General features: G+C 33.6%; 1 protein-coding gene across 1 annotated transcript in view; it reads right to left on the reverse strand.

Annotated features, from left to right (window-relative positions):
- Positions 1-418: 418 nt before the first annotated feature.
- Cctgamma (T-complex protein 1 subunit gamma) overlaps positions 419-14,672 on the reverse strand; it is a 92,041-nt gene continuing 77,787 nt past the window's right edge. The window contains 1 exon segment of the mRNA NM_001190930.1: positions 419-954. Coding sequence (NP_001177859.1) covers positions 539-954 — 416 coding nt within the window. The 3' untranslated portion in view covers positions 419-538.

Raw genomic sequence — 14,672 nt, forward strand, 5'->3', positions numbered from 1 at the left:
CTATAATATTAAAATTAGAAATTAAACACTTGTAAACGCATATAAATAAAAAAAAACACTTACAACTTTAAAATATACACTATTTTTATTTTAAGGAGTGGCTAAGCTTGAAGCAAGTAAACACGTGTTTAATATTTCTCATCTTTTCTCAAAACCTTTCGAGCTACCGGCAACAATCTTAAGTCTGCGTTCGAAGACAAAAATTGTTAAGGTATTTTTGTTCGACGCGACTGTATTGAATGCAGACAGAGCAAATTTTTAAGTACTTTTTCCGTGACACTGTTTTTTTTTTGGTTTTGTTATGTTTCAACATTTTAAATCGACTACACGATATTCTCAAATGTGGTAGTTTGTGGCTTTTCATGAAAAATGGGGACTGGGTTACCTAATGTTAGAGTTTGAAAACAGAAGTGACAAATATATCTGAGATGTTTTTTTTATAAGGGTTTATAAGTATAAATTTTAAAAGTTTAAAGATGTGAAATGCAGAATTTTTTTAAAAAGCTATTCAATATTTTGATATAAAAAATTTAAGTAATTATTCTTTTAGTGATTCATCTGAGACTTGAGTAGTTTGAACATGGTCGTGTGCAGACCCTTTCTTTTTACTTCCGGAGACGATATCATCAATTCTTAGCAAAAGGACAGCTGTTTCTATGGCGGTTTTATAAGTTTGCAATTTAACCGCTACTGGTTCCCAGATACCGTGATCCTTCATATCAATTAGTTGTCCGGTTTCTCCATTTATTCCCCATGTAGTACCACCAGTAGCATGTTTAGCTCTTAAAGCAGTGAGAGTTCTCACTGTATTAGCACCACAATTTTGAGTTAAAGTTCTTGGAATGATTTCTAATGCTTGAGCCACTGCTTTATATGGCCATTGTTCAATTCCAGCTAAACCAGCAGCTTTTTCATTTAGAATACGAGATACAGCCATTTCAATAGCTCCGCCACCTGTAATCAAACATTTTAAAATTATAGTTACTGGGTAAATAATATAGATAGGTTATAGATATAATACTGTTAAACATAAAAACTGTGAAAAGATAATATCTCCATATATTAGATTAAATACTCCTAGCCAAAAACGCTAGCATCGCTGGCGGTTAACATGTGTTCGTTATTATATTTTGTTGTAAAGTATGTTGGGATGAATAAAATAGTCGAAAATTATGTTTATTCGTATGTTAATATAATATTTTATTATTTTCATACAGTCTATACTGAGTTTATATAAAAAATTTCTCTTTAATATAAACTATTAGCAAATATTTAAATTTATTTATTGCAATTGTTTAGTTTACTTGTACATAATTTTTAATAATTAATTTTATTTACAATTGGAAATGGTACATAAAAAAAAATATGTCAGAGACGATCCTAAAAAATATATATGAAGGTATATAAATATATGTACATCAATTGTGACAGTTAAATTTGAAATATGTTTTAATTTTTAAAAATTGTTAAAAATAATCACTAATTATTATCGAATAATAATTAATTTGATCATTTACATTAACTCGGGGCGCGTAATTGCACGGATTGTATGAAAACACGTACGCATAGTCAGACACATACCGGGATGAAGACTAATATCGAGCATGGATAATTTAACCGAGCAAGGAGAGAAAGCAGGAAAAGGAGCTCTCGAGATCTGGAATAAAATCCGGGATGCTAAGCGAGAACGAGAAAACACATGGAAGATGATCCGAGCTAGGCTAGACTCTATGGATAATGTTGTGTCAAACGCATACAACATCCATAAGTCTGTTAAAAGCAACCTATCGGCGATTATGATCCAGGTCAAGCCACTTGAAAGAGGAAAAGAGGCGCTCAAAAAGAGTAAAAAAAGCCTTAGATCGATGCTAAGTAAAGCGGAAATGTTACCGAGTCAGCATCATATCCAGAAGGAGAAAAAGGCATTACAGACGATAGAAGCATCAAACGTCACCAAATCAGGTAAAAGAGCGACAAGAAAACTACGCTAAGAGAACAAGGAACAATAAGGAAGTAGTCTCGGTGATAGGCACGTCAAAAATCCACGCATAGGAGTCTTCAGAAGAAAAAGCAGACCAACCCTAGCAGGAGGTTATGGCCAGAAAAAAAAGAAAGAAAAGAAAAAAAAATACACGAAGGCACCGGTGCCAATAACGAAAACAGCACTAAAAAACCACGAGAGAGACCTACCAGGCCTGATGCACTTGTTATAAAAACTACTGAGAGAAGTTCGTACGCTGATATTTTGAGCAAAATAAAAGCGAACCCCAATCTGACGGTGCTTGGTAACAGCATAAATAAGATACGCAAAACGGTGGCAAGAGATCTTCTTTTGAAGCTACTAGATGCTATAAATACGTAGGTTTTGGCCATATCGCAAAAAAGTGTACAGAGACGTACGACAGAAGTAAATGCTGTTTTAAGTGCGAAACGGAATGACATGCAGCGAAAAGTTGCAAGAACGAGCTGAGTTGTATTATCTGCTAGGAAAAGGATGGAAAATGCAGCTGGTAGCAATACATGCCCAGTCTACCGAGCCGAATTAGAAGAACTAAAGAACTGAGAAAAATCATGATAATGCAATTAAATCTAAACCATTGTGAAACAGCACAGGACCTACTCAAGCAGTATGTCCGCAGGAAAGAGGTAGACATAGCCATTGTGTGCGAACCATATAAGAACCTAGACAAATCATCGTGGGAATTGGTCATTACGGGTAAAACAGCGATCTGGGCATGTAAAGACGTTGCTTTTTGTGAAAAAATGAAGACCCGTAAAGAAGGGTCAATACGGGCTGAGGTAGCAGGTGTCACAGCTGCTACACTTCACCGAACGCTCAAATCGAGCAGTTCAAGCAACTGCTAGATCAACTCATGCAAGACGCAGTAGGAAGGAAACCGGTACTGATTGCAGGCGACTTCAATGCATGGGCTGTGGAGCGGGGTAGCATAAGGACTAACCACAGAGGTCGAGTACTCCCGGAAGCATTTGCTCTCCTGGATTTGGTCCTAGTTAACCAAGGATGCACCCAAACCTTTAAAAGAGGAGGAGACGCAGGGTCTATTGCCGACCTTACGTTTGTTAGCAGCAGCCTTATTGGCTCAGTTGTTTCATCGATAGTAAGTGAGAACTAAACACATAATGATCACCAGGCCATAATAATATAGCTAGTAATATCAAATCAGGGACCCTGCGCGAGTACGACGATCAATAGAGTTAGCTAGAAAACGAAGGACTATGATAAGAGGACGTTCCTGTTAGCACTAGACAAAATGCAACTGTCTGGAACGGCGAACGGCAAGGCGGGGCAGGTGACGGTAAACATTACCCGAGCATGTAACGCTGCTATGCCTCGAAGAGTGGCATACATTAGACGACCACCAGTATTCTGGTGGGACAAGGAGATTGCGAGTGCACGTTGCAAGTGCACATAGCGAGTGCCACTGGACCAGAAGACGATAACAACTGGCTAGGAAGAAATACTATAAAACTGGTAGAGGCCATTGCACTAAGAGTTGCGTCCGCTTACCGTACAGTATCGGACAATGCTGTCTGCATTATAGCAGGCATGCCGCTCATTGTATTCAAAGATAGGAGACAAACGAATGTCAAAAGCCAAAAGGAGATCTGGGATTTCGCAAGAAAGTAGACAATGGGTGAATGGCAAACAAGATGGGAAGCTAGTGGCAAATGGCGACGGATTTATCGCCTTATACCAAGGATAGAATACTGGATTGGAAGAAGACTTAGGGAAGTTAACTACTACCTCACGCAGTTTTTGACCAGGCACGGATGTTCCAGGCGTACCTGCACCAGTTCAAACTAGACGACTGTCCGAACTGCCCAATATGTTCGGATGCAACAGAGGATGTTGAGCACGTCTTTCGCGTGTGCTCACGATATCATTAGGAGCGAGAAAAACTGGAGTTATTTTTAGATCAGAGTAACTCCTGAGTCGATTATGACGACCATGCTGACTTCAGAGGATGGATGGTGCTCAGTCAGCAACTATGCAGCAGACATTCTCAAGAAAGTCAGAAAAGACGAAGAAGATAAAAAGGCTGAGTATGTACGCGTGTGTGTGACGCAGAAAATGAAGGATGATTATAGCGACCATATTAACCAGAAGCGGGCAAAAGCCTTACGCACACACACACACACACACACAAAGACACATCTACCTATATTATATATTTATTTAGCGCAATACTCACTTCTCAGAACGAATATACTTATTTTTTGAATAATAAAATTTTGATTCAAATGGAAGAAGAAACAAAAATATATTATAGCATTGATACTGCAACTTATAAAGGTATTGATAAATCTGACGATAATATTTACATAGATTTCTCTGTCGAAATATTAAATAGCGTTCGAGAAGGATTGCCACCTTACGAACTTAATTTGAAAATTGGGGCAATCGTTATGCTTATAAGAAACTTGAGCATAACAGACAGTTTGTGTAATGGCACACGATTAAAAGTTAGCAAATTATTTAAGTATAATATTGAAGCCAAAATTATAACTGGGGAAAAAATGGGAAAAAAAGTATTTATACCTAGAATTACCTTATATACTGAAAATTTAACAATTTCCTTTAGTCTTAGCGTTTGCAATGACTATTAATGAATCTCAAGGTCGAAATTTCGATAATGCAGGAATATACTTAAAAAAGCCGTTAATTTCTCATAACTATTTGTACGTATTATAATCCAGATGCAAAAATTTTAATCGCTTATTTATTCAACTTGAAAGTGAAAACAATTCAGAAATAGAAAATATAGTTTGGAATGAAATTTTTGATTAAAATTTTAGATTTCAATCCCACAAACATACATTACATAAATTTTAAAAATATTTTTGTTTTAATTATATTATTATACAGCTCTCTCCATATCTCATCGACGTCAGTCAGAGTTGACTGGTGTGAATGATAATAATTCAGTCGGGAATGGCTGGGAAGGCGGCACGTTGGACATGTGCTCGTTGGAGGTGTTGTCGGGTATCCACACACCGAGCAGACTGGTCTTTTTGTCGGTGGTTTTCTGCATTTTGGAATCATTACAATCTTTGGAATTGAAGGTAAGAAGTTTTGTTAAACGTTTAGTTTTCCCTAATTTCTCCAAAGTTTAAATTTCTTTTTCAAATTTCACCGACCCGCAATATGCCGAAGTAAAAGACACTCGTATTAGTGTTAACAGCAGTAAAGCCCAAATTAAAATTAGTATTCAAATCAAAACATGGAATTAGGTAATCAGAGCAACTACAAGGAATGCTTGTACTGAAACACCATACAAAAGCATAGACTCTCCACAGCCGATTCTTACCGTACATATCCTTTCACCCTGTTATTCTGAAACACACCCGCTTATAGACGAGCAAGTCAATGCAAGTTGTAGCCTGAAAACAGTGCGTTATGCACTGTCGGCGAAAACGTTAATTTACATCCCCACTATGCGAGGTTTGTTGATTGGGCAGTAAATTATCTTTAATCTCTATCTAATTAGGTTTACATGTCATATTGATAAATAAATCTGGTTTACCTGTTTTATGTACAATAGCCATAGAATCTTAGTAATTTTGCATCATATATTATGGCTAACTTATGAATGTTGATGTTAGTACAATCATTTTACCAATCTGACAATTGGCATTACTTGTCTTAGTATTTAAATGATCAATTAACTCTTGATTAGACTCTGCATGCAATTACTTTTGATTACCTTTACAATATTAAATTATATTTTTTTTTCAATTTTAACGTAATTATCCACTACTCACTGTTAGAATAATTTAAGACCTAATAAAAATGCATTAAATTCATTAAGTCAAATACCGATTCTGTATTTGACATAGGCGCATCTCGTAACACAACGACTACTTACTTTATAATCATCAAGGTTTTCATTGCTAAATCGTATTCTATTATTCAGTTGTTTCAAATTTGCGCTCTACTCTTCGGTTCTGTGCGAATAAATCAATGAATATACCATAGGTTCGCCCAATGGATTCATTGAGCTAATAGATCATAATTGCGTGCTTTTATTACAGATGGTTACATATGATTTTGGTATATCACCATCAGCGGTTGTAAGAAAAACACCAGTAACCTCATTGGCTCTTTGACAATTATATGTGTTTCTATATTGTTCGGCTTTTAAATTAAAGAGCAATTGTAATTCTGGTTCAGAATTATCGATAAATCTCGCTGATAAGCAATTTCTTGATTCGTCATTTAATACGATCGAGCAAGAATATTGTGTTCACTTAATATATTTTCTAGAGTATGAGAAATAGTTATATTTACACCATAATTGGAAGGAGCACGATGATCAATTGCTTTTTGTGGATCTACAATATAATGAAAGGTTGACCATAAGTTGGATTCCCATCTAATTCAGGATATAAAGCTTTATTAATTTAATAGTAAATTTGCCCTTGAATTTTAAAGCAAGATGGAGCACGTCCAGCAGATCTTAAATTAATTAAATTAGCATGAAATAATGCAAATGCGAATATATTGTTATAATTCCTAATACGATTAATAAATCTACTCGATTTTTTATAAAATAAAAATTGCAATTCATGTAGAAATTTTGGAATCGATTTTAATTCTAAGGCACCATGACTACAGCAGTCGTTAAATGATTTACCTTTATTTGATACATTCCCATCTGCAAAATTCATTGCCCCGCAATGTTCACAGCAAACGTTCATCGGTCCTAAGTAATGATCTTGAATTACGTTATATTGTTTTTCCTGATCGATTTTTTTCTCTTACAACTTACTTTCCTGACAGCAGTTTGTTCACTTTTGTTTACGCTTTAGTTGGTTTTTTTGCTTCTTCCTACGAGGAAGCTTTGTAATAGTAAAATTTTCAGTTTCGCTGAAACTTTGTAGAAACGCATTTGATGGTGTTTAGAGTTCGAATCATGCGTTTTTAGAAACTGTCCGTGCGGATGTGTGTGTGTATGTGTGTACGTATACCATCATAATTCTGGAACCACGATCGTAATAAAATTTGGCATGCATATATGTTTTCTGATTCTGAATTCGGGAAAATTTTCTTTTAGGATTCTGACCATTTTAAGGCTATCTTATAGCAATTTTTTTATTTTTGCAAAAAAAATTTTGCTTTTTTTGATAATATGATCTATAAACTTTGATCTTAGCCAATAGGCCGAGAAGCGATAACATATATTAGGTAGTCTATGGTAAGTCTAACATTATCAACAAGTCGCTCTGCCTGTTTAACATCTTTTTAATGTGTTTTCTCACTCGATTGAGTGATTTTTCGCAGCGAGAAGGATCCTCTAACCGGCTCGCACGCTAGCGCTAAAAAACCACGGCTTTTCGTGTGTTTTACGAGCCTGGAGGATTTTTTTTCGCAAGCTGGTGATAGCATAACCTCATCTCAACCACTGAACGACTGCTGACGGCGAAGATACTCATGGCTGTTCCATCAGGAGGACATAACATCAGTGTTCAACATCGCTAAAAAGGAAAAAAAAGGAAAATCACGTTTCTGTGATCATCATCTCCAAATTCCACCGAACCGAGGTCTTCTTCAGAAATGTTTTGAGGTTAGAAACATATAGCTCTATTTCTCTCTAAAGAGCGCGATATCAGTTGTCACCGTCGCTGCGCGTCTAGTACCAATTTTCGCCACCAGAGTGCAACACCATCGACTCTGGAAAAACGTTGACACCTATGACTGATCGGCCATGGTAATTTTGACGCGTGTCTCAAGAATCTGCTAGAGCGGGAGTTTTGAAAATTGAAAAAGGAAGGAAGGTTTCTTTCTTTTCTCTCGAAAATTTTGATAAGCATTACAAGCTGAAAAAATACATACGTCCTCACATGCCAAAATGGCGCCGGGCCGAAACAAGCCTCCTGACAAGTGTCGCAGTAATTTTGCATGTTGCAAACAAAAACCTGCAACAACAGCAGTGTGCGTGATCTGTGATGAGGCATATCACCTCAGCTGCCTTAAGAACAAGAATGAAAACTTTAAATTCATTGGTAATTACCTTATAGTACGCTCTGAACGCAGTGATCGGAACATAACCTCAAAAATTGATGAGGATGCCCTGAGTGAGTCAGCATCACTTTTAATTGCACAGATTAAACTAAAAAAATCAGAAGATGTGAGGAATGACCTTCTGGCAGAAACTAGTAACAAGACTCAAGACTTGCAAGAAACTGATTCCATAGATGAAAGTGATCTTGAACTGCTGAAAACGGAAAACATGCTGTTAAGGAGATTAGTTAGTGAATTAACTGAGAAAAATGACCTCCTAAAAGAAAAATTATAAAACACCAGAAGTAAAACTGACAACAATGTCCTTACATACTCAAATGCCATGAAGTACTCTAGACCAATCCATAAAAAAATTCCTAAAATATCCGTAAGAAAAAACAACAAAAGTAATATAGATGTTATGAAGTCAGTTATTGAATGTCTAACATCTGAAAAAAACATCCAAACAAAGAACATCTACGTAAATAAAAATGAAGAAGTCATTATAAGCTGTCTTAATGAGAATAGTGCGGTATTGACAGAGACAGTACTAAAGGAAAAACTAGAGGATCAATGTGATGTCATGAAAAATGAACTCAACAACCCGAAAATTAAGATAGTAGGTATAGATAATCACGCAAATATGGACATCAAGGATATTGAAAAGGACATAAACGAAAGGAACTTCAGTTGTTTTGAAAAGGGAGGACAAGTCCTACACATGTATAAGAATAATTATAATAGCTTGAGTACGGTCATAATGGAAGTCCCAGCTGACATCTACAAGCATATACGAGAAAATAATAACAAAGTTTTTGTTGGATATCAGCAATGCAAAGCCTATCATTTGGTTAACGTTTGCCCATGTTTCAAGTGCGGTAGATTTCGACACAGTGCCAGGAAATGCCAAAATGAGTTTCTGTGTTTGAAATGTTCCGGGAAGCATAATACGTGTAATTGTGATAAAGATTATGCTAAGTGCATTAACTGTCACTATAGTAACCCAAAATACAAGTCAAAGTTAAACACGAAACATCATACTTATGACTCTAACTTGTGCAGCATCTTGAAAAAGAAAATTGACAGATATATTGACTCTATTGATTACCCCATAAAACCTACTCTACCTGAAACTGAATCGATCTATCATAGCATAGAATTGGCAAACAGGCGTAAAGTATCCACAGAGGCTAATAATGTCGTAGATAGTGAACAACAGGAAAATGACACTCCACGCAACAAAACAAAGCCAGAAACTGAACACAACAGAAGACCAATCACAAGACGTGATCCACAAATTCCACTGAACCATCTAAAACCGCAATCCTCTGCATTGTCATCAGCCAACAAGAAATAGGTAAAAATGGATATTTTTGATTATTTGGATAGGTTTCAAAATGAATCGATGCAAAAAGAACGGACATGCGGTAATATTGAAAATTTTAACAAAGCTATAAACAATAAGAAGGACTTTATCATGCATGTAAACATTCGTAGTATGAATGCAAATTTTGATAAGCTGAAAATTTTAATAGAAAGTTTAGCTATCAAACCAGCGATTGTGATATGTTCAGTAGCTTTTGAGCAAGTTAATTATAATTTCTATCAACTGAATGGTTCAGATTATGAATATAAAACTTATTATAACGAAAGTAGGATAAACAGGAATGATGGAGTCTTTGTTTTTGTCAATAGCAATCTAGTCAAAAATACCAAAGTCATTGAAGCATGGAGAATTAAAATAATAAATACTAGAATAATCTTAAATGATAAAAGCGGTCTTGAAATATCAGCCATGTATAGGTCACATGGGATACCGAAAACAGAATTTATACTAGATCTGATAAGTACTTAATTTATAAAAAAAAATGTAAAGAATCACTTAGTCATAGGTGATTTTAATATTGACCTGCTAGACTGTGATCATTATAGCCAAGATTTTCTATGTAACTTCCTTGATAAGGGATTTATTCAGGGTTTTGTTGGTATTATAAAGCCAGCTATCGATAGAGCTAAAGGATCATGTATGGACAACATTTTCATTAAATCTCACAACATTAACACAGCCACATACAAGCTTAAGCATGATCTAACGGATCATTACCCGATTATCATAGCTGTAAATAAGCTAAAGACAGTAACTAAAGAACCGTATGTTTTCTTAAACTACAAAAAAATAATAAGTAACGCTAATTCAAGAAACTGAGATGAAATTAGTTCGATACCTGATCCAAACTTGGCTGTAGAAAAATTGTTAAATGAAATCAAGCAATGCGTAGAATTGTCAAAAACAACAAAAAAGACTAATAGACAAAATGGTAGAAAAAACTGGATTACCGACGCAATAATAAGATCATGTGAAACCAAAGAATTTTTGTATAAGTTGTGACAACTAGATGTGCAGAATAAACAGCTTAAAATACAGTATAAAACCTATTCTAAAATCTTGAATAAGGTAATTACCGATGCCAAAATGAAATATGAATTGAATCTAGTGCAGAATAATTACAACAACCCAAAAAAACTATGGGAAATAATAAATACAAAAATCGGTAAAGTTAAAAAATCTAATGATGCCATAAATTATATAAAGGTTAATGATAGGAAAATTACAGACAAAGTCGAAATAGCTCAAAACATGAATACTTTCTTCTGCGAAATTGGGAGAAAATTAAGTGCAAATATCGTGAAACCTGTCAACGCAGAACTTAGGCTACCTGACATGAATCCTATGTCGATTTTCTTAAAGCCAACCAGTATGGCTGAAATAATAAGTGTAATAAATACGCTAAAATTGAAAAATGGGGGATTTGATAAGATAAATGCCAAGACTTTAAAATTGCTATGTAATCATATAGCAGGTCCTCTGACCCATATTTTCAATAAGTGCATTGAAAAAGCGGTATGGCCTGATGCTCTAAAGAGTGCTGAAGTAGTGCCGATTTATAAATCAGGCGAAAAACATAAGATCACGAATTATCGACCTATCTCTCTTATATCTAATGTTGCAAAAATTCTTGAGCGAATTATGTATAATAGAATAAATGATTTTGTAGAAAAGAGTAATATAATTTCTAAGCAACAATTTGGTTTTATGAGAGGAATTGGTACGAAGGATGCTCTGAACTACCTAACCAATGTATTATATAATAATATCGATAAGAGTAAGCCTACGATAATAACCTTTCTTGACCTGGCGAAGGCTTTTGATACTGTGGCTGGCAGTAAACAAGTTATCCTTAAATGTAGGAAAAACAGTGTGCATGACTTTTGGAAGTAATATTGGAAGCGTACCAGCTCAGATAAATGTTAAAATTCTTGATAAAAGTATAACTAGGGTGGAGAAGTTTAAATATTTAGGAGTTGTCTTTGATAGTAATCTAAAGTGGGATAACCACATGCAATATATAGTTGAAAAAACTAAATACCTAGTCTATATTTTTTATAAAATCTCTAAATCAATGCCCATAGACTCTCAGAATGATTTACTACGCTTTTTTTCATAGTATTATAACTTATGGCATCATTGCTTGGGGCGGTGCATATAGGAATAGCCGAGACCAAGTTCAAAAATTACAAAACAAAATTTTAAAAATCATCAATAAAAATAACTTTTTGTTACAAGATAATCCATTAAATATAGGACAACTGTTTGCTTTCGAAGCTCTTAAACTACACTACTATGATCTCAAAGAAAAATTCTTAGCATCAGATAGTGTTACTAGGAATAGAAGTATTATTATACCAAAAACAAATAAGAGAATCAGCAATAAGAACAGCTATATGAAAGCAATTAATGTATATAATGAGCTTCCTAATCGACTAAAAGTATTAAATATAAATAAATACCCTCAAAAGAAAATCATAAAAGACTGGATACGATACAACTGTTAGAAAAATAATAAAAAAAAAAATTGTTTCTGTATGCAATACACAAATTTGTTATTAGAAGCTAATGCCAAATGTATATATCTTAGTTTTAAGTTTTAATTTTAAGTTTTGTTTATATTTTTCTTTTTCCTTTGTAACCAGACTGCGAACAGGTAATTTTATTTACCTCTGCAGGTTTCCAGGTATGAAATACATACCTTGTAAATTTCTTCTGGTAATAATAAATAATAAATAAATAATAAATAAATACAATATATTCAACAATAGTGTATCTAAGAGAGCATAAAATTGCCTACTTTTTCTCGCAAGATTTTCCAGATTGACCTTTCCGTTCAATTTGTATAATAAAAAAGGTAATTTAAAAAAAAAATTAATATCTCCAAAACTAAATCGTCAAACGTTTTAAAAAAATTCGCGTGGCGAGGGACGTTGTTCTTCGTTACAACGATTATAATGAATAGTTGAATTTCAGGTATCTTTAAGGAGATAGTAATTGGTGAATTGCAAAAGATATAGTAACAGTGGTATATAAATATAAGAAACAATTAATTTTTTAGTACCCTGGTAGAACATAACCCAACCAAAATGACTTGGTTACTAATTATTGGGCAACCCCGTAAGCCAACGATTGTCTTTGATATAAGCCAACCGTTAACAAACGGTTAGAATCTTTTTAAAATTATGTTTTACAAAATTTTTAAGCGTCAGGCAGTCAAGTGAACGCTAAGCGCTTCTATCCATCGTTGGAAAATCAAGAAATTTGCTAAATCGATAAAAAATTTGACACCACTACCACCCAGGCTCCGTAGATTTTTCCCAACCCCTCAACACAATTTCTATAACACTCTTAGTGTTTGAATAGAAACTTACAACCAGTTCCGATAGGTAGGGTGACGTTTAAAGATAGCTAGAGCATTTGGTCTGCTTTGCCCCGTATGCCGTCTTGCTCCAGTCTCCCTACCTTTTTCTCCAATCTCACTAAAAAAATTTCCGAACTACCATTGAACTTCTGATAACAAAACTTGGCCATTCTTGTTTTATTTAAACCAATTTTTAAATTAAATAAATTAAAACCAAGTTTCAAAAATTACTAATTAAAATATTATGTTCGCGCATATATCTAATAATAAACATATAATTTATATCTTCTACACCGTACTATAATACACTAATTTATTACGACATTTTGTACGTTCTCTAATGTCAGAAAAATATCATCACGCCTTAAGGGTTCCAGTCTGGGTTAAATCTTGCAAAAAAACAACAGAATATTCGTCTGATAAAATTTTTTACTTTTCAAGTAAATTAAAAAACAAAAAATATCTACTGAAAATATTTACAATATACATTATTTCTACCAAAAAATATCATATACATACCATACAAAATCACTGACAAAAATTCATGACATTTTACTATATAAATAAGTGTTTTTAGTCGTCACTTGCCACGGCTTTGTGAAAGATCCGGGCCGTCTTCTTTACTCTGCCCGGGCTTAAAATGTACCTTAAACATGATCCCTCATACCTATAGGAAGACATTTCTAAAAATTAATAATTAAATGTTGTTAGCAACAAGTACAGTGTGAAAAATATTAATTAAATTTATTAGCTACGTATACAACGTATGAATAATAATATTTAACGAATATTTTTTAGAAATGTCTTTTATTAGGTCTGAGGAGGCATGTTTAAGGTACACTTTAAGCTCGGGTAGAGTAAAGAAGACGGTCCGGATCTTTCACAAAGCCGTGGCAAGTGACGACTAAAAACACTTATTTATATAGTAAAATGTCATGAATTTTTGTCAGTGATTTTGTATGGTATGTATATGATATTTTTTGGTAGAAATAATGTATATTGTAAATATTTTCAGTAGATATTTTTTGTTTTTTAATTTACTTGAAAAGTAAAAAATTTTATCAGATGAATATTCTGTTGTTTTTTTGCAGGACTTAACCCAGACTGGACCCCTTAAACTGAAAAATCATACCAGCAAAATTTTCTAAATGTATGCAGCTTCTAAGGGTTCTATGGTAACAAATATTTCTTTATACAAACAACATCAACCCTTTAAGCAAATAAAAGTAATCGAATATAATAAAATGTGTAAAAAAATGTTGTCATTTTACTAAAAATAAAAAATTTTTAAGAAAATTAAGTTGTATGAAAATTGTTCTTAATCTATAGCTTCACTACATCATAACAAATTTTATATTTATTACAAAACTACATCTTAACTAAATGCGCAGCTTTGTAATAACTTATTTTAAAAAACATATTTGTATAAGATTAATAATAGATTAAATATACTTCAAAATAAATAAGCATTCAAGCTGTTTTTACGTTTTTTAAAGGCAATATAAATTTTAAAGACAATAAAGACAAGCAAAGATTTTGGAAAAACAAAAATAAAAAAAATAACTCTTTTTAACAATTTTTTGGGTACTGATTGGACCTATTATTTTTTCTTCAAATACTTACCTTTTTATGTTCTCAGGGATAATCAGAATTTGTAAATTACAATAAAAATAAAAGCACAATATGAATTCACCATCAGATCATATTTATCTTATTGGTAGCACAACATCACAAATTATGAGTGATAATTGGCTAAATAATCAGAACGTTTTGCAGGCTTTATTTTTTAATACTCCATATTTGAAAATTACTATTAAAAATGCTATCACTATTGTTATAAAAGAAGTAGAGGTTTTTTGGAATAAAGCTCAAATCAAAACTCTAAAACAACAACGTTG

This window comes from Nasonia vitripennis (genome assembly GCF_009193385.2).
Source record: "Nasonia vitripennis strain AsymCx chromosome 4 unlocalized genomic scaffold, Nvit_psr_1.1 chr4_random0010, whole genome shotgun sequence".
In the NCBI taxonomy this organism is placed as follows: Eukaryota; Metazoa; Arthropoda; class Insecta; order Hymenoptera; family Pteromalidae; genus Nasonia; species Nasonia vitripennis.